This window comes from Ostrea edulis, chromosome 9 (assembly GCF_947568905.1).
Source record: "Ostrea edulis chromosome 9, xbOstEdul1.1, whole genome shotgun sequence".
Taxonomy (NCBI): Eukaryota; Metazoa; Mollusca; class Bivalvia; order Ostreida; family Ostreidae; genus Ostrea; species Ostrea edulis.
Window position 1 is genome coordinate 22,725,153 of NC_079172.1, and position 26,068 is coordinate 22,751,220.

General features: G+C 35.2%; 1 protein-coding gene across 2 annotated transcripts; it reads left to right on the plus strand.

Moving 5' to 3' along the window:
• The first annotated feature begins 2,602 nt into the window (after nucleotides 1-2,602).
• Nucleotides 2,603-26,043, plus strand: LOC125658056 (HAUS augmin-like complex subunit 8). 2 transcript variants are annotated; one of them, XM_048889113.2, is made up of 17 exons: nucleotides 2,606-2,716; nucleotides 4,188-4,299; nucleotides 9,307-9,389; nucleotides 9,941-10,061; nucleotides 13,216-13,318; nucleotides 13,875-14,044; nucleotides 14,574-14,701; nucleotides 16,219-16,435; nucleotides 16,749-16,804; nucleotides 17,075-17,145; nucleotides 17,919-18,147; nucleotides 19,832-19,878; nucleotides 20,964-21,080; nucleotides 22,728-22,847; nucleotides 23,081-23,222; nucleotides 24,063-24,216; nucleotides 25,909-26,043. In XM_048889113.2, the coding sequence occupies exons 4-17, from the start codon at nucleotides 10,015-10,017 to the stop codon at nucleotides 26,000-26,002; spliced, it is 1,695 nt and encodes a 564-aa protein (XP_048745070.2). In that variant the 5' UTR covers nucleotides 2,606-2,716; nucleotides 4,188-4,299; nucleotides 9,307-9,389; nucleotides 9,941-10,014; the 3' UTR covers nucleotides 26,003-26,043. The 2 variants fall into 2 exon arrangements, with proteins under 2 accessions (XP_048745069.2, XP_048745070.2); XM_048889112.2 differs by lacking the exon at nucleotides 4,188-4,299 and having other exon boundaries at nucleotides 2,603-2,716.
• The last annotated feature ends 25 nt before the right edge of the window (nucleotides 26,044-26,068 follow it).

The following is a 26,068-nucleotide window of genomic DNA, read 5'->3' on the forward strand; positions in this document are numbered from 1 at the left end:
TGTATTAGGATCAGGGGCGGATCCAGGAATTGCGGTTACGGGGGGGCACTTTATGAGGTAGGGGGTTTGGGAGCCGCCTTGAGGCCCCCAGTGGGTTCAGGGCGAAGCCCTGGTGGGGGCCCAGGGGGCGAAGCCCCCGGAAGCTCCTGGATTTTACAGATTTTATAGGGCTTGAAATATGTCTCCTATTTAAGTCATTTGTACTATTTTCTATCATTTCTAACAAGGTGAAATTAGTAAAATGACGCAAATTTTAAGGGTTTTTGGAAGAAAAAAAAAGTTCTCCCAATAAAGTAATTCAAGAAATCAAAGGATTTTGTCATTTATTTCTCCGGGAGTGGAAGAAATGATTGCTTCTTTTATCGTTTAGTACATTTTCCTTAAATCCGCCACTGAGGATGGAAATTAAAACAATCAATGAATCTTTGCATAAGAACAGCTGAAGTTACCTGTATAAAAAACAAAACAAAAAACAAAAACAAAAAATAATGGGTCTAAGAAGTAATTGACAAACAGTACTCTCCGCGCACAGAAAGTTTGCTTAATAACTGTATGTTACACAGTGTTACATCCACGAAATACTACTTGGTTTTCAAATGTTTCCGGTACCGAGTAATATAAACTTAATCTTAGTCGCATGACGGTTGGTTTCTTGAGAAATCAGACCATTGGAAATAGCAAAAAATTCGACACTACACGTTGCTTCCCTTCTGTAATAACAAAAGATGCAGCGGGTGTGTATTAAACAACTTTTCCTCTAAATCAAAACCAATTCATTAAATCATAACTTATCCCCTAAAGCATTACCTGACCCGTTTGGATAGGAATTTTGGTAAAATACACACACCAACATAAAAAAAGTAGAATATTTTAATTTCAACATGCACAAATTGTCCCAGGAGTTGTCAACTCATTTCTACTGGTTAGCTGATTTTGCCGATATTGACCATGACAATCGAGAGTCGTGAGAAATATTCAAAATTCAACCTCCTTCTGCTCTCGGAAAATCATCTCGTGTCGTCTTGCCGCTTTATATATGGGTAATTGTGGTTATTACAGTTCTACGGCTGACTACATTCCACGATTTTCGTCAACAGTGGTTAAATTATTATAAATAAGAAAAAATCAGATCTACCTACCTGTCGAAGAGGCGTGTTGTTCTCTTTTAACTTATTTAACCGGAAACACTCCAAACGAATTTTCTTGCATTTAACCAATATGTGTACATCATGATTCGGGACATGGGTAGCAGTGATGCAGGTGATAATGGAATGTTGCTACTTAAATATGGGAAGTTGACAGTGGAAAAGCTGAAGTTACCACGTTTGTCATAAAACTGAGTCGTTAGTATGCCGTTAACATCTTTGTTCAGTAAAATATCCAAGTATGAAACAAATGGACTCTGTGGTGTCTTTTATTTTGAGTTCACTGGGATATATCGACATATGGATGAAAATGAGTATTGTTAATAGATAAAACTTCGTCGATATATCTAAATGTCTAGCTGAATCCCACAGCAAGATTTTTTTCCCTTCTCATTTAGAAACTTTTGAATATAGTCTGTCTCGTAAGAATATAAAAACAGGTCAGCTAATAAAGGAGCGCAATTCGTGCCCATGGGAATTCCAACAGGCTGTTGGAAGACCTGATCACCAAAGACTAGGAAGATATCGTCGATGAGGAAATTCAGCACCTTTTTAAGACCTTATAATCTTTTTCAATGTACCAACTTCAGAGTACATTTTGTGCCTAGAACCAGAGTGGTGTTTAATCACAGGTATCTGAATTTTAATCAGTAAATAGATATAAATAGAAAAAGAGAGAGAAAACTCTCTCTCTCTCTCTCTCTCTCTCTCTCGAGAGAGAGAGAGAGAGAGAGAGAGAGAGAGAGAGAGAGGGTGTTTCTCTTTTTTCTATTTATATCTATTTACTAATTAAAATTCAGATACCTGTGGTTTAATGAAGAAATGTTTTGGATGACTGATTACAAGGTATGAATATTTCCTCCTCCCCCCCCCCCCCTTTTTATTGAAGAATACAGCTGTCTATACTGTCAAAAAGCCTAGTCTTTAATTTACCATGAGGAACGGTTATGTAAAGTGTTTGAAAAATGTTGATTTGTTTTATAAATTTTTACTCAACCATGAAAAATTGATATTTCTCCCTGTTTATTGTATGTCATACTACTTGTAGATGTTAGTCGTTGGACAGAGAGGCGCTTGCCACCTGATCTCCGGTTAGGATCAATATGAAATACCAAATTGCATGAATCTTAAATTATGCTGCATGTTGTTTTATTGTTTTAATGTTGATGTATATGTTTTATATTCGGTAAAAAGCTCTATAGAGCTTATGTTATTTGTGTTTTATACATGCCGAATTGAAATAAAGTTTTCTTATCTTATCTTATTATGATTTCAAATTTACTAAACGTTCTTTAGAATATTCTAGAACCCACATTTAATTTACACCACTTTTGGCATATGTTGTGGCAAATACATTTGAAGTTTCTCTTTATAATTTTCGTAAGGAGCAAAGGTTTCTCCTTTCAGGACGATGATCAACCAATAAACGACAACTCTTAGAGCGAGTTGTTCATTAAATTTTCTTCCTCACGATTGCGACTTCCGGTCAAAACAAACAGAAGCGGGATGTACAAACGGTCATTGTATAAAGTAAATCCCGTGCAAAACAATACCGGTCAGAAGACAAAAAGGTAATATTTAATGCGCATATGTGTTTATTTTTAAATAAAACTTTAGATAAATTTGATAGGTCACTCTTAGAAAAATTGCCACTGGCCTGTGCACAGGGTTTTGACCAGGGACCTTTATACTAACGTTAGTATATAGGTCCCTGGTTTTGACATAATATCTGGCAAATTGGTATATATAGTATAATAGTCAGCTGATAGTGTTATACTATGTATACCAATTTTCTCATATTGTGTCAAAACCTTTTGGGCCCATGTAGTTCACAGGGGCTCGTCACGAATTGACACTCTTTTAAATGTAGAGTATTTTTCATAAGACAAAATTGCATGACACCCCCCCTGTGTACAGGTTGGGAGCACTTCCCCTATAGCGAGATATTCTCGCTAAAACGCAATTATCCCTCTCTAGCAAGAAATAAACATTACCATAAACAGGTGTTTTGGCATCTTTATTGAAAGTAATGGCAAATCTCGTGCAACGCTGAATAAGTGCGACACACACTCAACTTGAAGCGAATTGTTTCTATGAAATTGACAACATAGTGAAGAAATTTCATATCAAAGTTGCTGTGTAAGAGAGAAGCAGTCTGAAATCCAATACACATCCAGGGCTCGAAATTAACATATGCCCGTCAGTCTGTGACTGGTTAAAAGTCTGGCGGACTGACTGACATTTGTTTTAGTCAGTCCAGTGGGACTGGTTAATTTTCTAAAGCATATACTTATGAAATCTTATACACACATTTGGCATGCTTTGATCTGTAGATATCAGACGAATCTGATTCGTAAATATAAATCCCGCATTTAAGTGTTACAATATTGTCTGAGACATATTGAGCTAAATTTCATTTTGATAACATTAACGAAATTAAATATGTTTAATTATTTCTGGAAAACTCTGTTGGACTGGTAAATTTTTCTGCGGACTGGTTGAAATTATACCCCATCAGTCCGGCTGGACTGGTGACATAAAAAGTTAGCTTCAAGCCCTGACATCTTGAGTGTTTTTGTTTTGATTAATATATTTGCAGAAGTATCACACATTTTAGTACTTTTTCTTCTTTTCACATGAAACACGAAGAGATGTTTTCCATGGGTGTTTTTCTCGGTTGTACGGGATATATTTACTCTCGCTAGAGAGGGATAATCGCGTTTTAGCGAGAATATATCGCTATAGGGGAAGTGTTCCCAACCTGGTGTAGTTTCTGTGGAAACGAAGGGGTGATAGGAAAGACCCAGGGTTGGGCGGTTAAAACTGCCCCCGGTTTTAACCAGTGGTTTTAACCATCCCGGTCAATACTCCCCAAGTGGTCAATAATGGTCAATTGTGATTTAAAATTTTCCTATTTTTGTACATTTCTTGCAAAGATAAAGATAAATTAAGTCTTTTCATTATATGGATCAATTGTTGATTAATATTTTTCATAAGATAATCAAATGTAATTTCATAAGTTTAATATATTTGGTTTACTAGAACTGACCGAAATATCTTCAGTACCTACCAGAGGGTCACAGTTCTATAGCATAGCTTGACGATTGGAGACAGACCTCTTAATACATGTACCTGGACAAATTAAGAATAAAAGGTAGCTGGACATTACCTGAGCACAGGAAGCAGCTCGTTGACAGGTGTTAAAATAAGCATAGGCAGGGACCAGAGATGATTAGTGTGCCTGTTATTGTTATGAAAACATCACCAACCAACCCCCCCCCCCCCTCAAATGTTTATTCAACAGTTAAAATGAAGATTGATGAAACAATACTTATAGCTAGTTATTGTTAAACTAAGGAATTTGAACAGAAACTTTTACATCTTCCCCAATGCGCAAGATCGTAAATACCGAGCTAGCGGAACTCTCTTGTAAAGAAGTCTGGAAAAGCGTCTCGATCTTGGGCATTTTTTGTTTATTCAAAACATGGCATCGGAAGACAATTTAACCTCCATGTGCTTTCCACAATTAAAAGCATTTTGAAATGAAAGGTGTGTAAAAACGTCTGGATACAGGAAAAATGAACTTCTGAATTTAGCTCGCGAAGCTATATATTTTGACGCAAGCTCTTCTCGGCTTTGGGAATTTCCTGGCTAACAGCAGTGGGGAAAAATCCACCACATTTCCATTAAAATATATCAGTTGTGGATATTTCTGCGTATTATGTTTCTTTCTTGAATCATTACTATACAGTCTACTGCAATGCAATGATAGTACACCATTGTTAAAATGCGGTGAATCGATCACGACAAAAATTGCAGAACTGGTATTATTTACCAACATGCCCAAATTCCCGCATACTCTAGGTCTCGCGAGACTTTGAAAGGGGAAAGTAAAATTTAAAACCAAGACGGAAAAAGTAGTCGCGATCTTGCGTATTCAACAGAGTCATTTGTACATTATTTATGTAATATTATGACTTATAAGTATATTATAAACTGATAGTGCATGTTATGAATTACAGAATTTACCATAATGGTCACTTAAATATTTAAAATAAATAACACAGACTATAATGACCAAATAATTTTCAATCGACCAATATTGACCGGATTTAACCAGTATTGACCACTGACCCGGTCAATACTCATATTGAGGACTTTTTTGCCAACCCTGGAAAGACCGAATATAAATAACCCCCTCGTTTCTACAGAAACTACCCCCTGTGTGTAGTTCAACGAGTAGGTAAATTGTAAATAGTTTTAACCCTCAAATCCTTTGGGGTTTTTTGGTTGTTGTTTTTTTCAATCAAACAATCGCTACCCACTTCATAAGTGATATATTCTTCAACAAGTTGAATGTGATCATTCATCTGATACTGATAGAAGTAATCACCTTGTGTAGTTCAAGTTCGTTTTAGTAAGGCCAAATAAAATAATATGTGTGGTTCCGGTTACGTTCCCTTGAAAAATAGGGTAGGTAAGTAAGGATTTTATTTAATTTTTTTAATTATGGATTTTAGATGGAAACACAATTTTCTTTTATTTTCACTTTTTTTGCATGTACCATTTATATATGGCGTGATATATACCTATCAAAGTTGGTAGGGATCACCATAGTTTTGACAATTCTTATAATACCATCGAGTGCCCAGTAGTCGGGCATTTAAGAAAGTATCCTTCTTCTTCTTCTTCCAATTGCTGGCCTCCTTCAACTCGTTGAATATTCTGCCATTTTAAGAAACAGTAAAATGAAACATTAGCTAATTTCACATGACATTTTAACTTACGATGTTAAAATCTTATGCCTCGTTCACACGGATGCGCATTAAATTTACTTGGAGTAAAATTTGATGCAAAGTAAAATAATGCGCATTTATTAATTCGAATTAAATAGCGTTCACACAGCAGTAATATTTAATGCGAAGTACACTAATGCGCATTAAATTTGTATGCATCTCTAATTAAAGGGTGCGGGAAAAATTAAAGGATAGACTATATTATTGAAAATTATTTTTATAGATATTTTAATTAATATTGGGTAGATACAGAGGTCATTGTTCAAAACACTGGACCTATATATAGTGTACATATTTACAATGTACATGTAACTGATCTACACCCAAGGAGTTTTGTCATGTTTGTTTTTATATGTTCCCAAGAAATTGCTTGTTATTTCCTCTGACGACCAGCATTCATTCTAGACATTATATTGCTTCTTCATTAGCCCAGTTTAAAAAACCTCAGAACGTCTCTTTCACCATTCCGCTGACTATTGTTGTGATGTCATTTTTAATTACTAATACGTATTATAAGTCTATGACGTCACATAGTATAAAAAGAATTTAACAATGAGCTGCATATTTGTTTTAAAAATGTAAAAAAGAAAATCATATTATCCTATTTTAAATTTTTTTGTCTTATTTAAAAGCAATTCCTTCCATATGTATTACTCAGTATGCCTATGCAGAGCACAGATTATGTCTGACATTATCTAATAAAATGCTGTTTGCATATGGTTTTTTTTTTTTTTTTTTTTAGAGATTATTATCATTTTGATTAGTTTTTCGCACAAATCTAACATTAATGTATATAGCTGACCACAGGTATGATGCATGTGACCCAAAATTGCCATTATGCATGCGTGTACTGTTAATGCAAATTAGCTTGGCTTTGCGTTGACACGGAGCTAATGCGAAGTAATTTGCATTAAATCGCGACGTAAAGTTTAATTCGAAGTAAACTAATACGCATTAAAATCTCTGTGTGAATGCAGTTCAGATTTAATTCGCATCAACTTACGTTTAATGCGAATCAAATTCTTCGTGTGAACAAGGCATTTCTTTCTCTTTATTCAAAATATTTCGAAGCGGTTTATCAAATTTATCATTGAGGCTCAAAACAAGTGAAGTCCAACGTCTGCCATATTTGTTTAGGACCAGTAGTCGTGCACCCGAATGTAGCAGTAAAATGAGGCCAAGGAAAACACACTTTATTGTTTGGTAACTTTTTATCACATTCGTTTTATGCATTTACAGTTATGTACAGTGAATGGATATAAAATATTTCATTAAACTAAATAAATCCCATAGTGACCTTCTCCATGTCAACTTTCCTTTTCACATGAAGAGTTTGGATGGTGACACTAGGGGTTTATTTCTTCGCTGTCTTATGGACACTAAAGCACACATCCTTGACATACAGATAGACATTGATAAGTCGACTAGGACTGTATTGTCTCAACTTAACATTTGGGTTTTTTTTCTTTGAAGGCTAAATCCATTAAAAGAGATAGCTTGTATGACTATACACTATAATTCCCAACATTTTGAGCAACATTTCAAATTCATAAGGACTACCAACTTTTCATTAAACAAACAATTAAAATGCTTGGCCTTATAAAACAATCGAAATACATGGTGATCTTCACATTGGGTTATGCTAATTAGCCATGTGCTTGGTACATCCACCGGTTGCGGTTCAGCACAATTAACATGTGCCTTCACAGTCAAGGAAAAATGCATTAACAAAATGGTGGGTATTTTGGATGTATAATTGTATCATTATCATTCCTTCCTGTTTGCTTCCCATATTTCACCCAGTGTAAAAATATGGATGCTCTCTATAATTATCTTCGAAAATCAGCCGCTCGTGCAAAACAAACAAAATGGCGCACGACTACTGGGCATGCATGACTTTAGCACCTTCAGCCATATATTTCAAATAAAAAAATGAATACAGAAAAAAAATCAGTGTATTTGCCAAAATTATGTGTTTGAACATGAAAGCAGGAGACGATATTTCAACCAGAGTACTGTTTTCAAGCCCTTCCAAGTTTTTGAATATTTCAAACTTTTTCAAAAATAAGGAGGGTGATCACTCAGTATATTCAAACAACCTGAAATTTGCACTATTGTTAATGTAAGCACTCTTTAGTTCTAAGTCACTTTTTGTCTAATGTCTAGTGTTTACAACTTAGCATTTTAGCAGTATATATATATATTGGCTATGAATGAACTTGCAGTCAAGCTTCACTTGAAGGAAAACGGGTCAAAAACCTATATGTATAGTGGTATATATTATGCACCTCTTCTCATAATAGAAAATCTTGAAAAAACTGTGCATTATATTCGGCAAAATACGGTAACTGATTTTGGAAATAGTCAGAAAAAAGGTTTAGCGTCGGGGATAAAAACTAGGGACGGTCAGGTAACCGGAACCACACATATTTTTTTATTTGGCCTAAGCAAATACAGAGCTGCCAACCCTCACGATTTTAGCGTAAGGCTTACAATTTTGGCGTAAGGCTTACGATTTTAGGGCCGAAAATACGCCTTACGATTTCACTATATATCTTCCGATTTTCGCTTAGTTGACATTTCAAAAGTTTTAGAGCTGTCCGTCATTGGTTTTTACTTTTATAATAAACAAGCCATAGTCGTTACTACATTTGTTTGCATAGTCTATATATATACAAAACCTCGATCATTTTAATGCTTTGAAATAAACAATATGGCAGCTGCTACTAAACGTAAGGCATGCATTGATGGAAATAACAACAATAATCCCCCAAAGAAGAAAACCGAATGAAGCCAGAAATTCAAAGAACAATATGCAAGTAAACATCTATTCGTTTCAAAGTCAGAAAGTGGGAGTTTATATGCTAAGTGTACAATCTGTTTGACAAACTTTAACATTTTTCACGGCAGGGAAAATAACATAAAATAATTTGCCAGAATAACTGACACAGTAACTGTAAAATTATGATTTGTACTAATGTAGCAAGATTTTGTACGCAAGTTTTAGAAGGTAAAATTAATAAAAGATGTATAAAATTTGACTTTCTGCAGTTGTAAAATCATTTAATGCTTGACAATTAGTATGTCTAAATTCATTAAATTTGGATTTGGAATATGCCTAAAATTGCTCAGGTTACATATTTATTCATAAAAGTTCTCCAGCGGCAGGGGGCCTAGGCCCCCGCCTTACTATTTTACATTTCATAATGTTGGCAGCTCTGCAAATATTACTTGATGCTGAAATCAAAAGAATGCACTAGATAGCATTTGTGTGAAATACAGTGCAATCAGTTAAGATGCCAAATATACATATATTCTTTATTGAGTATTGATTTTGCCTTTCATTCAATGTTCAATTCTTGCAGGAAAACACTTGCACAAGGACGACTAGTCAGTGACGCTGGAGGACCATCTGGCAAACCACGAGGGGTTTTAGCCCACGGGATAGGTAGATAAATGCCTTGAAATTATCTGGCTAGATATACAAAGTGTTATCCGGAAACTTGACATGTCTAGCATTAGAAAGTTTTTTCAGTTAAAACTACTGTAAACTTTTACAGTTCAACATTCTCTGGTTTTGTGTAAAACAACTTGATTAACCCAAAGTTGAAATGAGTTCACCAGCATTAATTTGTTGTGGAATGAGGTCACCAGCATTAATTTGATGTGGAATGAGGTCACCAGTATTCATTTGTTGTGGAATGAGGTCACCAGTATTCATTTGTTGTGAAATGCTTTATGTTCTGCTTTATTGAACTACTTTTATATGGCAGATGTATTGTAACAGTATTAAGGTTAGCAAATAGGAAGCTTTGTTTATACTTGATATGTATAATCCTTAGATGTAATCACAAAACAACAAAAATTGAATTCATTTACAGTACAAAAATAAAGACGATGAGTTAGTATTTGTTTTATACCTGTCTTTTGCACCTGTCAGTTTACTTTTGATATTAAACATAAAAAAATGTGTTGCATATTCGTAAGTGTAATTTGCAGATGTTCAGACAACAGAAGCAGATCACAGAAAACCGTTCTCAGAAAGTCATGGTGCTGTATCCAATTCTGAGTGGATGACAGATGAGGAAAGGGAGCCTTCAGCCAGTATTACACCAAGGAAGTAAGTTACAACTCATTCAGTATTACACCAAGGAAGTATTTATTAACTCAGTCAGTACTACAACAGAAGAAGTATTTAACAACTCAGTACTACAATAAGGAAGTGTATAACAACTCAGTCTGTATTACCTCAAGGAAGTATTCACCAACTCCATCAGTAATATATCAAGGAAGTATGTACAAACTCAGTATTACACCAAGGAAGTATTTATTCACTCAGTAGTACATCAAGGAAGTATTCACTGACTCCATCAATTTTACATCAAGGACTCAGTCAGTATTACACAAAGGAAGTATGTAACAACTCAGTCAATATCACAATAAGGAAGTATATTAACTCAGTCAGTAAGAAACAACTTAACAAGAATAAAGGCATAAATATAATCCAGTATGATGATATGTGGTAAAGAGAAGATTTATTTTCAATCATGTACCCATTGCTGGGCAGCACTAGTACAATGCTTATACTAATAACAATCACATCCTGTATTGTGTACAGCCTGTATCAATCTAATAACAATCACATCCTGTATTGTGTACAGCCTGTATCAATCTAATAACAATCAGATCCTGTATTGTGTACAGCCTGTATCAATCTAATAACAATCACATCATGTATTGTGTACAGCCTGTATCAATCTAATAACAATCACATCCTGTATTGTGTACAGCCTGTATCAATCTAATAACAATCAGATCCTGTATTGTGTACAGCCTGTATCAATCTAATAACAATCAGATCCTGTATTGTGTACAGCCTGTATCAATCTAATAACAATCAGATCCTGTATTGTGTATATCCTGTATCAATCTAATAACAATCAGATCCTGTATTGTGTATATCCTGTATCAATCTAATAACAATCACATCCTGTATTGTGTATATCCTGTATCAATCTAATAACAATCACATCCTGTATTGTGTACAGCCTGTATCAATCTAATAACAATCAGATCCTGTATTGTGTACAGCCTGTATCAATCTAATAACAATCAGATCCTGTATTGTGTACAGCCTGTATCAATCTAATAACAATCAGATCCTGTATTATGTACAGCCTGTGTCAATCTAATAACAATCAGATCCTGTAATATGTACAGCCTGTATCAATCTAATAACAATCACATCCTGTATTGTGTATATCCTGTATCAATCTAATAACAATCAGATCCTGTATTGTGTACATCCTGTATTAATCTAATAACAATCAGATCCTGTATTGTGTATATCCTGTATCAATCTAATAACAATCACATCCTGTATTGTGTACATCCTGTATTAATCTAATAACAATCACATCCTGTATTGTGTATATCCTGTATCAATCTAATAACAATCACATCCTGTATTGTGTACATCCTGTATTAATCTAATAACAATCACATCCTGTATTGTGTATATCCTGTATCAATCTAATAACAATCACATCCTGTATTGTGTACAGCCTGTATCAATCTAATAACAATCACATCCTGTATTGTGTACAGCCTGTATCAATCTAATAACAATCAGATCCTGTATTGTGTACAGCCTGTATCAATCTAATAACAATCAGATCCTGTATTGTGTACAGCCTGTATCAATCTACATATGTAATAACAATCAGATCCTGTATTGTGTACAGCCTGTATCAATCTAATAACAATCAGATCCTGTATTGTGTATATCCTGTATCAATCTAATAACAATCACATCCTGTATTGTGTACAGCCTGTATCAATCTAATAACAATCAGAACCTGTATTGTGTACAGCCTGTATCAATCTAATAACAATCAGATCCTGTATCAATCTGTCAGAGGTCGTAGCAGTTTGTACAAAGTATGAAAATATTCAGAAAGAAAATGTGGATGGTTCATGTGTAATGAATGTATGATAGGGAGTATATGCTGGGCAGTATGTCAATAGAAAATCTATAATGTGTGATTAGAACCCTGTATTGGAAATGTGAAAACCATGTAAGAATCGCATTGTCTGTCTGTCTGTCTATAAGCTCTTTCATTGTATCATGATATTGTGCATTGTCTTCAACATAGGCTTTTATATTCTACAGAGAGCTTTTATGTTTTACTGAAAGGACTATCGCGGTCTTCTAGAGGTAGAGCATTCGCCCAGCATGTGGAAGGTCAGGGTCCGAATCCTGGCTGCGACAGACCTAAGTCGTTAAAATGGGTAATGACAGTTCCTTCGCCAAATGCTCGGCATCAGGTGTGAATGTCATGGGTCCTCGGAGATGACCTTAAAAACAAAAGTCTTATATCACTCACTAAAGAACCCTCACTGCTCAGTGGCCATAAGTGCCGAGCATTGGTTTGAATTAGAAGCCCTTCACCGGTCTTGGTGACATCTCCATTTGAGTGAAAAATTTTCGAGAGGGATGCTGAACAAGATACAATTAAAGAGGTTTATATATAAAGAGAACATTTTTCATGTGTCATACCAAGATAATTGATGATTATAGAAGGAGTTATAAATTTTATAGCCATGAGAGCAAAAGTCAAGGTCACAGCAAACCTTTAATCCAAGTTTAATAAACTTTCATTGTGACACAATATCTAGAAAAGTTTTCAATATACAGCTCTCATATTGTACTGACAGGAAGTTATTCATGAAAAGAAGCCTCCTAAAGCTTGTGAGGGTGTTGTTTGTCAGTGCTTTTATCGTAACTTGATATCCTGAACAGTTATTTTTAATTGATCACTAAACGAAGGAACCTTTAGAATTGTTGGTCATGAGGTCATATGTAATGTGACAGTTCAGGTTTACTACACGCAAAACTTTCATATTTTAGTTGATGCTGCAGTTGAACGTGGAAATGCAGATTTTAGGAAAAGAACACAATCACTTCTTTCTGTCATTACAAACATTAATGAATTCTGTGTCATTAGCACCTGTACATGTACTATCATATAGACTGAGTTTTCCGAGTCTGTTTTATAGTTAGCATATCATAAACTGCAATACTAAATGCATATATTTATATATGTACTGTACATTTAAATCAATCATTATCTATCATAGAATGGCTTTTAAAAAAATTGAGAATACATGCAATTTGTAAATAAATATTTACACTCCTTACAATCATTCATGGCTGTGTGTTTTGATTTAACATTTAACTACGATGTAGTATATACAGAATACTCTCTTTACAGGAAAGCACCACGCACTACAGAACAGAACTCTCCTGCAAGAGTTCGTAAAACCGACACTTTAGATCTCTCGGACAGTGATGAAGAAATCGCACAGAATTCTCAGGTATACTGCACAGCATGCATTAACCTCATTTACCATTTCAGAAATCTTTTCCAAGTCTCAAGGTTTGTCAAACTTTGTCACAAGGTTTTGATTTGTGCATATAGAACATACATGTATTGAAGTTACTTCATTTAAACTGTCCATATGCCTCTCAACACCTTGTTTACCAAGCAAGTTAGTAGATCAAAGAATCTCATTTTTATTTTTATTTCTGATGAAATGTTGTGTTTGCTTGTCATGGATATAGAGTTTTAAATGTAGCATTTTTAAAGATCACTCAACTCGATATGTTTTTTTCTTTTAAACTTTTTCCACCACTGATCCATCCCACAGTCTTTTCTAGAAATTTCATAGCATAAGAATTACATCGTGATCTGGAACAGCTGGTCATTGTTCCCTCTACTGGGAAAAGTCCTTAATCAATACATGGCCTATATGTGCTTTGCAGTATTGATTGTCATGCCAAATACTTTTTTTCTGTTAAATATGTATGTAGATCACAAATGAACTTATATGAACTTCAATGAAAACTTAATTGATTTCTTTGTATTTTTAGCTTGAAGTGTTGGGACAGCAAAAATCTTATCCAGACGGAGTTATGGTTCTTGACGCATCCTGTCAACTGATTGACATGGATCAGACAGAAGTGGATGTTGTCGTTGGTTACAGAAAATCTCCTGCAAGAGTTGTTTGTCACTCCCCCGCTGCTGCCAAAAGACAGCTCAGGTGTCTGCGAAATTTTTGAAAGGATAATGATTGAAAGGTTATGAAGGCTGCCTAACTAGCCACCTGTGTGATCCGTGTCACTGTAGAGTATTACGACCCCTGCTTTCATTCTCAATTTCATATTTTTATTTTTACACTGTTTATTCCGACACACTTTGTATTTAGACAAAAAATGTCTCTCGGTGCATTTCGGATTAGACAATTTTCACTTTATTATTTATAAGCAATCATGATTCCGTGCTGTTTCAATGACTCTGCCGAAATTTTCCAGTACAGCTTTCTATGTTGGTTTGTGATTTTCTGCATTTTAGACTAGCATTCCGAGCTTTACTTGTGCCACCCAATATCATTTATATAATAAAGGAAAACAAGCATTTGAAGGACATGCTACAAAGTTCTACATTAAAAAAAAAGAAATCAATCCGTTTAGTTGTGGACCTCATGCATAGTCTTGACATTGTGTCATTTAAAGAATATCATATTTTGTATGATTGTGTTCTTGCTTTTATTTTATAATTGTTATCTTTAGGAATTCGGCCATGAGGGGTGAGCCAAACAAAGTGTCTGTTTCAAATGTTCCTGCAATCCCTGTCACATCTCCAGTCATGTCAAAACCCTCGAACAAGTCATCTCCTGTTGTAAAAGAGAAATTGACAGGTAAGTTTTACTTCAGGAGAGTATGAATGCTTGTGCTATAGTGCATTCTGCATCCAACATGCAGGTGTTATTTTGTCGGTTTTCACAGTAACCTCAGGTGACCTATTGCAATTGGTCTGAGTCCGTTATAGTGCGTCATGTGTTAACAATTGAACATTTTTAACTTCTTGATAACTACCTTTCCAATTCTTTTCAAATTTGGTATGCAGCAAATTTGGGAAGGGGGGGGGGGCATAAATTGTAAATTTCAGAACTCCTTCACACCTGGGGCCTTAGGGACAGGACAAAAATAGACCAATTTTCAAAAATCTTTTCTCTACAACCACACATGTGTGAGAAAAACTAAATGCATAGTGATGTAAAGCAGGAAGACTTCTACCGAAGTTTAAATTTTATGATCCCTGGGGTAGGGGTTCTGACTTCAGGGTGGGGCCAAACTTGGTACATACATGTAGTATTTATATCAAAAACATTTTTTTTTTTAAATCTTCTATAGTGCTATTGATACTAAATTGAAACTAAATGGATATTTAGAATGAGAGCAGGTAGCCCTTTACCAAAATTGCAAATTCCATGATCCTAGGGGGAAGGATTTGTTTTCAGGGTGGCACCAAAATTATTATAATGAATAATCTTCACTCTTTGAAAGACTTCTTTAAGTTTGCAGATTCAATATAAAAACTAAATGCATATTCAGGAAAGCAGAAAAAGATGTACCAAAAATGTGAATTTAGCAACCCCAGTGTTTTGACTGTAGGATGGGTCGAGATTAGTCCTATTGTGTTATAGATGTTGCATGTATTATGTGAAGACTTTCAGCAGTGTAGGCAATTTCTAAGGCATTTAAGAACACATTTTGTTTTATACTTTTGCATTATATTAAAATTTAGTTTAGATATTCAAAACAGGATATTTTGTTTTAGATTCCGTAGCCCTTGGGAATAGTGATACGTTTAGCTAATTCTTAAGTGACCAATAAGGCCAGTGGGCCTCTTGTTACAATGAATTTTACAAATATTATCTTTCAATGATTGTCAATTTTTACAATAATTTTACGAGTATTGTCTTTCAATGATTGTCAATTTTTACATTACTAACAATTTAAGTCAAAATTGGAAACTGACGCCTGAAAGTTAAAATTGTGGAGGGCTCTGAAGAGTGGATACCACATGGTATTCAACAGAGTTCGGATCTATAGTTATAAATTTGAAGAAATAAACAGATTATTATATCATTAGATTATTACAACAGATTATTAGATCATTAGAACTCTCTTGTGATCTGTTAATTTCTTCATGCCTTTACAATAGATCATCTGCCAGAATTCCCAGCTGTTAAAATAGAGGTACTATATTTATTGACATTCATACACACATTGTTTACAACTACAGCATGTTCATGAGGAAATGGCTATCATGATAATTTGTAAAGATATCGAAGGCAAGAACGCTAGAAATATTGTATCATTTTCCATCACTGACTGGATACAGAATGTCATTGATTATTATATATTTCAGGAATACTAAGAAGTACAGATGAGATGCTAGGAGCGCTTCCCGTGCTGACCCAGATGGAGAGGATGATGGGATTGCCGCAGCCAAATTTTGATGATTCGGGGGACTCGGAGGATTTACAACAGCCACCAGAGAAGTCTGATGTCATGTCTCTGATCAGCGAGAGTGACGCCTGCTCCATTGCAGACTATGTCACAAAACCTGTCACCAGGAACAAAAAGTAAGACGTGAATTACAAATTATTTCTGTCATATTTAGAAGAAGTTCACATTGGTCAGTTTGAATTAGAACTTGTATCCTTACAATGAAGTCATTAATAAATATAAACTTTCTACATTGAATGATTTTTCGAAGAATTAAAGATATCAGCTGTGAATTTGCTAAAAGTTCAGATATTTCGTGGGTGTGTTTTTCTTCATGCACTAGAATTATACAGCTCAGTGGTGTCTATTTTGTCTAATTCAATAATGTCTACATTTTTTTAAGGTCAGTAGTGTGTATTTTTTAAAGTCATTTATGTCTACATTTTCTAGGTCAGCAAATACTGCGAAGACTGCCCCAAAGACTCCGGGCACAGCCAAGAAAAAAAGTAGGTTATCAATATTGTTGAAACCTTATCATATGCAAGTAATTAATGTGAGTGTTAATCTGCAAGTCACGTCTCTCATGAAATAACTTTTACTTATCACTAATTTCTTATAGATTTAAACCCTTGGGGGTATTTTACTCACAATTTATGTTCTAACAAACTGATGATAAACAGCGATTTTGTCAAAGAGTTTTTCATTGTAAAGTAGAAGTTGTGACGAAATAGAACATCATGAAACCAACGTCTTAAAGAGTTCCCTTTTTTTTGTAGCCAAAGTAGTGGCTTCCAGGTACATGCAAGCAGCTCAAGCAAAAGGCTCAGTGTCAATTCTGATGGATAAAGTAAGTACTGCTAACTAACCCCCACCCCCCACGCCCCCAAACTGTTCTCTCTCGCCCTGACCAGGGTCTTGATGTACAGTGTATCAGCAGTTGTTAGAACTATTGGGTCTGATATTAAAGACGAATGATATCAAAACTCTGACTTCAATCATGTAGAAGGAATCCTCCTATGTATAAATGTTTTCTTAGAAAATCATTCTCCATCGTAAAAGTCCGAGTTCCGGTAGCACACACACTTCTCGCCTCTGTCACACAGGTCCGATCCTTGTGATCAGCAGTGGTTGTATGTGAGAGGGTATGATGGTAACCCACTTGGACATGTGATTTTTTTGGGCACGCTGGATTTCTCCCACATCAAGGATCCTCTCATGCCATCATTGTTGAAAACCATTATAAGAACCCCGTAGGAAATAAACTTTCATGTTTTCCTGGTATTTACTGTCTAGGCCAAAAAAAGATTTTATTTTATTCAATTCAAGTGATATTCATGTACATTTGGCTGCTTTATAGAATATTATAACTGCTTATTGTAGAGATGTGAACACACTAATACAAACTATTCAACTTAAATTCCCCCAATGATTTGAATGTCAAGCAGGAGAGGGGGCATAATACTTGGACGAATTTTTTTTATCTAACTCTAACTATTATCAAAGGAACATATAGTGAAAAAGTGAGACTTACATATGTAGATCAAAAGTTTCAAGGCCCTAGAACTAGGATGTAAACATGCTAAATCTTTACGTTAATGCTTACATCTACTTATTATGCAGTCTAGCAGGGCAGACAGAAGCAAGGCAAGTCGTAGTCTGGACAACCACACCACTCAGACTAATTACCGAGGCAAGAAACAACCTAGAGACAAAAAGCTTGTTGAGCCCCCGAAACATCCCAGCACCCCAGAGAAGGTGCTGACCACTAAGACAGGGAAGACCTCCACCCCAACCTCAGACATCTCCTTCTTCTCGACTTTACAGACTGACATCTCGGCGATATCTACAGGTACAGGGTATTAAAAGTTTATTATCTCCCAATATCTAGAGATATACGGTGTTTTAGTTTTTATCCCCCATTATCTACCATATTTACAGTTTATTATCTCTCAATGTCTACCATATTTACACTGGTCATGGTAAATCAGTGGTAGAGCATTCACTTTGTAACCGGGAGGTCGTGAGTTCAAAACCCGCTAGGCATTTAGAAGAGAGAATCATCAGTCTTTTGGATATCACCTTAAAAACGGAGGTCCTGTGTCGCAGCAGGCGTTGGCACATTAAAGAACCCTCACTGCTACAGCCAAAAGACCTAAGCATAGGTCTATATTTGTGGTACTTCACCTACAATTGGTGAAGTCTCAGTATGAGTGAAAAATTCTTGACGGGGCGTAAAACAAAACAAATAAATATATCAAATTCCCCAATATCTACATGTACAGTGTTTACAGTTTATCATTCCCCAATATCAATACTTGCATGATTGACACATTTGATATATGTACCTTTTGCGATTAATGAGCTTGAAATGTAAAATTAATGAAGTGAATTTTTACACAATCAGTGATCGAGTTTCATCAACTGCCTCTATTCAAATATCCTACTTTTACAGCCTTTCTATTGACTGCCTCTATTCAGATGTCCTACTTTTACAGCCTTTCTATCGGAATATGATCCCGATGAATATAAAAATGTTAAAAAAAATTAACACCTGTCCATCACACATTACGAAATTCAAACTTGATCTGTAGTTTGCCACTCTGAAACTCCACTGCAAGTTTCAAATGAATCCTTCCAAGCATAACGGAAAAAGGTCTGGAAAACCAATGGGACAGACTGACAGACAAAGGGACAGACTGACAAAGAAGAAAGGTATAGTCCCTTTTGGTTTTACAAACCAGTAGGGGACTGAAAATATGAGAGGTCGAGGTTGCAACCTGTGATTAAATGTAGCATTGTTGTTGATATCATATATAATTTACATTACAGTTTTCTGTCTTATACTTTTAACATAGATATCAGGTTGAAAGAGGAAAATTTCTATCAATTTGTAGGTCAAGAGGTCATAAGTCAAGGTCACACTCAGTGATTGAATTAATGTAACAGTATTGTGGACAGCACTCCAACATTGCTAAATTGGTAGTAGATAGGGGGATAGAAGATCCTAATGATTTCTAGGTACAATGGTCCTAGATCAAGGTTACAAAATTGATTGTCACTGAAACAGTAATCTAAACAGTATTGTAATTATTGTAATTTGTAGAATTTCATTAAGTCAGCAATTGTATACAGCAAAGGTTGTGGATACAATAGAGCATTGCAAGCAGGCAAGACAGTGCCTATCAATATCAAGGTCAAGGAATATTAATCTAAGGTTGATTACCCATTGAATAATGCCATTTGGGAGAGGATGTTCGTACTTGACAGTGCCCTAGTTTGATTTTAATTTGTTAGAAATGATACAACTTACAAGTAGTGATATGAAGTATTATGTAAAATTATATGATATTTCTGTTTGTTACATTAGAATATTTCGGTTTGTTAGATTAGAATATTTCGATTTGATTGTTACATTAGAATATTTCTGTTTGATTGTTAAACTAAATATATCGGTTTGATTGTTAGATTAGAATATTTCGGTTTGTTACATAAGAATATATCTGTTACATTAGACTATTTCTTTTTGATTGTAGGTGGTGATACATCCAAACTTCATTCAGATTCTCACTCTAAACTCAAGGTTTGTACATGTATCGAGTGTCTGTATACTAGGGGTGGGACGATACCCTTTCTAGCTGATCCGATACATATCACGATACTTGACACATGCCTGACTTGCTTCCAGTTGGTTTTGTTAACCTAACGTAAGTCATGTAGTCCACCATCTTTTTTTTTTCTACTTTCATTTTCTGTTAGACGGACTAAAAATACCCGACATGTGACATCTGGATATTTTTGGAAAATGTTATGATGGGTATTGTCATTTAATAGACATGTCTATCGATGTGTATATGGCCTAGGTAAGTATTACGATGCATTGGTGCACCGATGGATCGTCCCACCTCTACTGTATACATAGAACAATAAACACATTTTTAACTTGTCTGACCCAAAGGCCCAAGTGAGCTCTTTTAAACAAAAGTCTGTCATCTTTGGCATCTCTTCAGAACAGCTATTTCTGGCCTAAATTTTGTTGATATTGTGTGAAGGATAAGAAGAGTATGACAAGGCTAAGATAATAATCGAACTTGGTACATATGTTCCCCATGGTGTGAGGAAGATGCCTGTTATTTCACAAGGTCAAAGGTTAGTCATATACAATGATGGAAAATCATGAAGGAAAACTAAGACTAAAATCACTTGTGTTCCCCAAGGTGTATATTTTGAAGAGAAATAATGTTGCTTCTCAAGTTATACTTTGTTACAGTGAAAGCTTTTTATCGTAGAACTAGCATTTTATTAATACTCTCCAATATTAGAGAAAGTGCCAAATGAACAATGAGGAGCCATTTTTTGACCAATGAAAGATTTATTATTGTTTATCCTTTCTTTGATTTAATACTGCATTACAGACTAGATTGGGCAGGGGTAGGGGTATTTTGCAGCGTGAGCATTGCTCTAGATTACAATCAGTGATAAATCTCATAAATCCTATAAGGAATACAAATATAAAATACAAAACCTGTTGACCGGTCACCCCATTTGAATTTTCCATTATAATGTTCCCAGCGTGACTTTGGGTCCAGCTCACAACAACACAAATATCTCAGCTTCCTTGATGCTTTATAGCCTATGTTTACACATCATGCTTTTACATACTTCCAGCATAAACACAACATTACACAGCAGGACCTGGACTTACTGTATGGTAGACTAGTTCAGTGGGATTTCCTGGCATGTAAAGCAAAGAAAATCAAAGAAGAGCAAGAAAGGAAAGCTATGGTAATTCTATAATAGAGGAATACTTCATGTATTTCCACCTGTTAGTAGACATCAATAATCAGTAATTCAACAGCTGTTTTCAGTGAGGATATCTCTTGATAGACCAATCATGTGATTGTCACATGTGTTTCTTACAGGATGTTACCATAAAGGAATGCTGGTCAAAATATAAATGATGATGATACACTGTATGTGATAATGCTTCAATAAGATATTGTCATTATAAACTAGGGATGGCAATCGAATATAGAATTGCCCATCGGTTTACCGCAACTCGTTCGAACCAATTAACGGTTAATCGTTTTGTGACATAGTTAATGGCTTCAATTTCTCAAGTTTGCTCTGTTTATATGCACAAAAAAGACAATGCAGCACATCAGTTGATGCTTAATCAGAACATTGAATGTAATAAGTGTGAGGAAATGAAGAAAGCATGAAGCATGTACGAGACTTCAGAGAGAAATAAATCCTAAAGTCTAGATTTTACAAGTTTATTCTTCACTTTCACCATCATCAGAACTAATATTTAATTTGCTATTTTTGTTCAAAAAGAATTATTTGATAATTGCTAGGATGATTTGCCTTTAGGTGCACAAGTGTATCTGAGTCACCACCAGTTTACGTAAATTCCGCCGAGCAAAGTATTTTACAATTTTGCCATCTAATTCTCTTTTGAAATATTTCCATGCATACAATGTCAAAGGGGGCAGCATGTTCAATGTCAAATGGAGGTGTAACAGAGATATATACTAAAACAGTTTACAGTTCACAATAATGTTAACAGTACTCAACAGTGATTTTCATTTGTTAATGAAACACTGGAGGGTTGGAGCAGAGAAATGGAGTTTACACTATAATTAGCACATTTCCTCGTGTTCCGCCAATACATTGAATCATCTCCAAATTAACTAATGAGAAAACGCAAAGTTATCACTATTCCGAACTTTTGGAAATGGACTGGGAAATTTGTAGCTAAAAAGACATTCAACTATACTCCTTTATTTTTTCCGATTAACCGATTACGGATTTTGCCACCGATTGCCACCATTCCTTCAGAGTAACCGGTTAACCATTGTCATATCTGTCATTTACATATTGCCTCACATAGCCAAAAATGAATTATTTCTTCATTTGACACTCATGTAGTGTTTTAGAAGACTTGATGGTATGGGATTTAAAATTTTTTTAGCTCATGCACAGGGGCTTCTTATTCATTTTGTTCTTAATCTATAGATATGAATAAGAAGCCCCTGTGGCTCGTGTGAGCCATTCTGATTGAACTTTGTCAACCATCTGTCCTCTATACCTTTCTACATTTTTCACTTTTCCCCCCAAGAATCATTAAACCAATTTCAACCAAACTTACCACAAAGCATCCTTTTAAAAGTATTTTCAAGTGAAGAATCATGTCCCCTTCCAAGGGTAGATAATTAAGAAAAAGTGTAAAGAGGGTGACGTGTTCAGAAAATCTTCTCAGGAACCAGATAGGGCATAATTGGGATTTAATGTTTACATAGGAAAATGCAGATGCTAATGTTTGCAATATGGCCCATGGGCCTCCTGATTATTTAAAATGCTGGTTATGAGATTTTCATAGGTTTTTGTACTGGTATTTATATTACTTTAACCTTCTTTTTTTTATTCTAGTCCCAGTTGTCATGGCTTCAGGAAGAGGTACAAAAACTCAGAAAAATCAAACATGAGAAAGACAAAGAATTAGCAAGATTAAAACATCTAAATGAATTAGATGAACAACTTGATATTCAGGTATGTATTTGCACAAACCGGACACATTGATAGATATATTCTAAGAGTGCATATATATAATAGTAATGATAATGTTGAAAAACTCCCTTTAGAATTATCTAAAAAAAAAAATGTAATCTTTCAGCATCTGACAGACATGTTAATGCCCATTTTAAGGGTTTTACAAAGTAATCTTTAACAAAATGTTTCTTCTAATTTGTATTTTAACTTTAAAATTTATCTCTCATGAGCAGAAGGAGTGTTTAGAACCAGTTGTTGGCCACTTGCCAAAACTGACCAAGCAGTATGAGATCCTGGCCCAGGCATTGGACACCACTCGTCATCAGATACCAACCAAGGGGGTGTACATCCCACAGGACGAGGAGCTCTTCCACCGTAAGATAATCTAGCACAATGTCAAGGTCAGATATTGACTAAGTAGTGCTACATCAAAAAGAGGTTTATAAATGCGTGCAAATTTTGGTATAAAAATTAATTACAGTAAAACCTCGTTATTTTGAAATTGGGGAGGAGACAAAAGTAAGCGCTATGTGGCCTTATTTAGAAGTTTTATGGCTATAAATATTCGGATTGTGTCAACATCATATCTTGAGCACTGTAAGGCCTAAGAACATTATATTTGGTTGGTGAACCTTTGGGGTAGGGGGAGGTGTGTCACGACCAAAAACAGGTCATTTTGGTCTTATTTTGGAATTTTATGGCTATACAGTCAAATCATATAGAGATTACATCATTTTATTCCAATGACAGCAACACAGCTCTTGACTTCAAGATACAAACATAGATATGCACCATGTAGTTTCAGACAGGTGTAACGCACCCAGCGGGTAAAACAGATGTTTGTGATGATAAGTCAGCATTAATGGTCAAAAATAACAAATGAGAAGATAATTATTCCCATTCTAATACAATCTATGCAATTTGCTTGATGTTTATGTCTTATTTTTTTATGTTTTGCCATTTTCTTGAATGAAATGTGTTACGAAATGTTTATGTTTGCGTCATGCTATCATGATGTCACAATGGAAAGCTTTCCATCTTATCAATGATCATTTAATAGCCTCAAGAATCAGTGCATTAGCCAATCAAATTACAAAACAGCTGCAGTAGAAGATTAAAAGTGTAATAAGTTTGAGTCTGTGTGAATAATAAATGAAGGAATAGGGTGATTTCTTTTCTTTTATCTTGCACTCAGAATAATTAAAAATTCCACAGGTCAGCTGGAACAGACTTTACAAGAGAGTGAGTATTTGTTGGGAGACCTATCGGCCACTACTGGACAGTCACTACAGAGTGCCACAGCAACAGTCGCCAAACATGTGTCTGCCTTAGAAAAACACACCAACCAACAGTGCCAGCAATTAAAACAGTAAGTGGCCATACAATGTCCAGGTTGATGATGTTTTCTATGTTGAGATTGATTATGTCTTTAGTGTACAGTTTGAGGATGTCTCTAGCTGGTGTACAGTTTGGTGATGTCATTAGCTGGTGTACAGTTTGAGGATGTATCTAGCTGGTGTACAGTTTGAGGATGTCATTAGCTGGTGTACAGTTGGAGGATGTCATTAGCTGGTGTACAGTTGGAGGATGTCATTAGCTGGTGTACAGTTTGGGGATGTCATTAGCTGGTGTTCAGTTTGGGAATGTCTCTAGCTGGTGTACAGTTTGGAGATGTCTCTAGCTGGTGTACAGTTTGAGGATGTCATTAGCTGGTGTACAGTTTGAGGATGTCTCTAGCTGGTGTACAGTTTGAGGATTTCATTAGCTGGTGTACAGTTTGAGGATGTCTCTAGCTGGTGTACAGTTTGAGGATGTCTCTAGCTGGTGTACAGTTTGAGGATGTCATTAGCTGGTGTACAGTTGGAGGATGTCATTAGCTGGTGTATATTTTGAGGATGTCTCTAGCTGGTGTACAGTTTGAGGATGTCATTAGCTGGTGTACAATTTGAAGATGTCTCTAGCTGGTGTACAGTTTGAGGATGTCATTAGCTGGTGTACAGTTGGAGGATGTCATTAGCTGGTGTATATTTTGAGGATGTCTCTAGCTGGTGTACAGTTTGGGGATGTCATTAGCTGGTGTACAGTTTGGTGATGTCTCTAGCTGGTGTACAGTTTGAGGATGTCATTAGCTGGTGTACAGTTTGAGGATGTCATTAGCTGGTGTACAGTTTGGGGATGTCCCCAGCTTGCGTACAGTTTGAGGATGTCTCCAGCTTGTGTACAGTTTGAGGATGTCATTAGCTGGTGTAAAGTTTGGGGATGTCTTTATAAAGTGCTGACTTCTCTGTGACTGCTGTTTTTGAACATACCATATACATGTAACTAGAAGTTTTAGCGAGGATTTAATTTTGGCATTATTAGCGAGGGTGTTGATATCGCTAAAAATTTATTATGTACCATAGGTAGTAGTTATCTTTCTTGAAATTATAAAGTTTCTAAAATTAACTCTCGCTAATTATATATACCCATATTTACCGTATATACTTGCCTATAAGTCGGTTTCATAGTTTTTAGGTTACTTTGGAGGGAAATGCCATTGACCCATTTATAAGTTGTCTTACTTTTTTCAAGAATCGGTTGACAATTTCAAATCGATGCTCTAATGTTTTTACCTGTGTTTCAAATAATATTTTGAGAAATGCGCCGATATTTGATATTTTTTCTCAACAAATCAATTTCATATCAATACTTTTATGTGTGATTTTGGGATATGACATCGATATTTCACTTTTTTATTCTTAATAAATTAAACAATTACTATTTTGTTTATTTTTCCTATGTTTTTGTTGTTTAAAAAATACTAGGCTTTACATTACGTCGTCCAGAAATATACTAATCTTCTTAGGACACTCCTATAAGTCGGACATAGAGTTTTGGACCAGAATTTAACTCCAAAAAATCCGACTTATAGGCGAGTATATACGGTTTGAGAAAATCGCTAAGTTTGTGTCTTCCTAAAAATTCCACTTATACAGGATCATCTACACTTGATGTAATGATATGAATTAGATGATAAAGACAATTTGGTTGATAACATCAATTTATGTACATTCTTTTTTAGTTGTAATGAGATGATAGCTGCCACACAGAGCCTGACCATAGAAGAGAGCTCACTTATACAACAGAGAGAAATTACGTATCACAGAACTGTATAGTAATAATATTCTGTTTTATAAATAAATTAATGCAAAATAAATCTGCCTTTATTCTTTTTTATGCCA

Coding starts and splice junctions, on each gene's coding strand:
- LOC125658056 (XM_048889112.2), top strand. CDS start 2,652: ATGTACAAACGGTCATTGTATAAAGTAAATCCCGTGCAAAACAATACC. Junction 21,081..22,727: donor AGCAAGAAAGGAAAGCTATG/GTAATTCTATAA, acceptor TTTTTATTCTAG/TCCCAGTTGTCATGGCTTCA. Junction 22,848..23,080: donor ATGAACAACTTGATATTCAG/GTATGTATTTGC, acceptor TCTCATGAGCAG/AAGGAGTGTTTAGAACCAGT.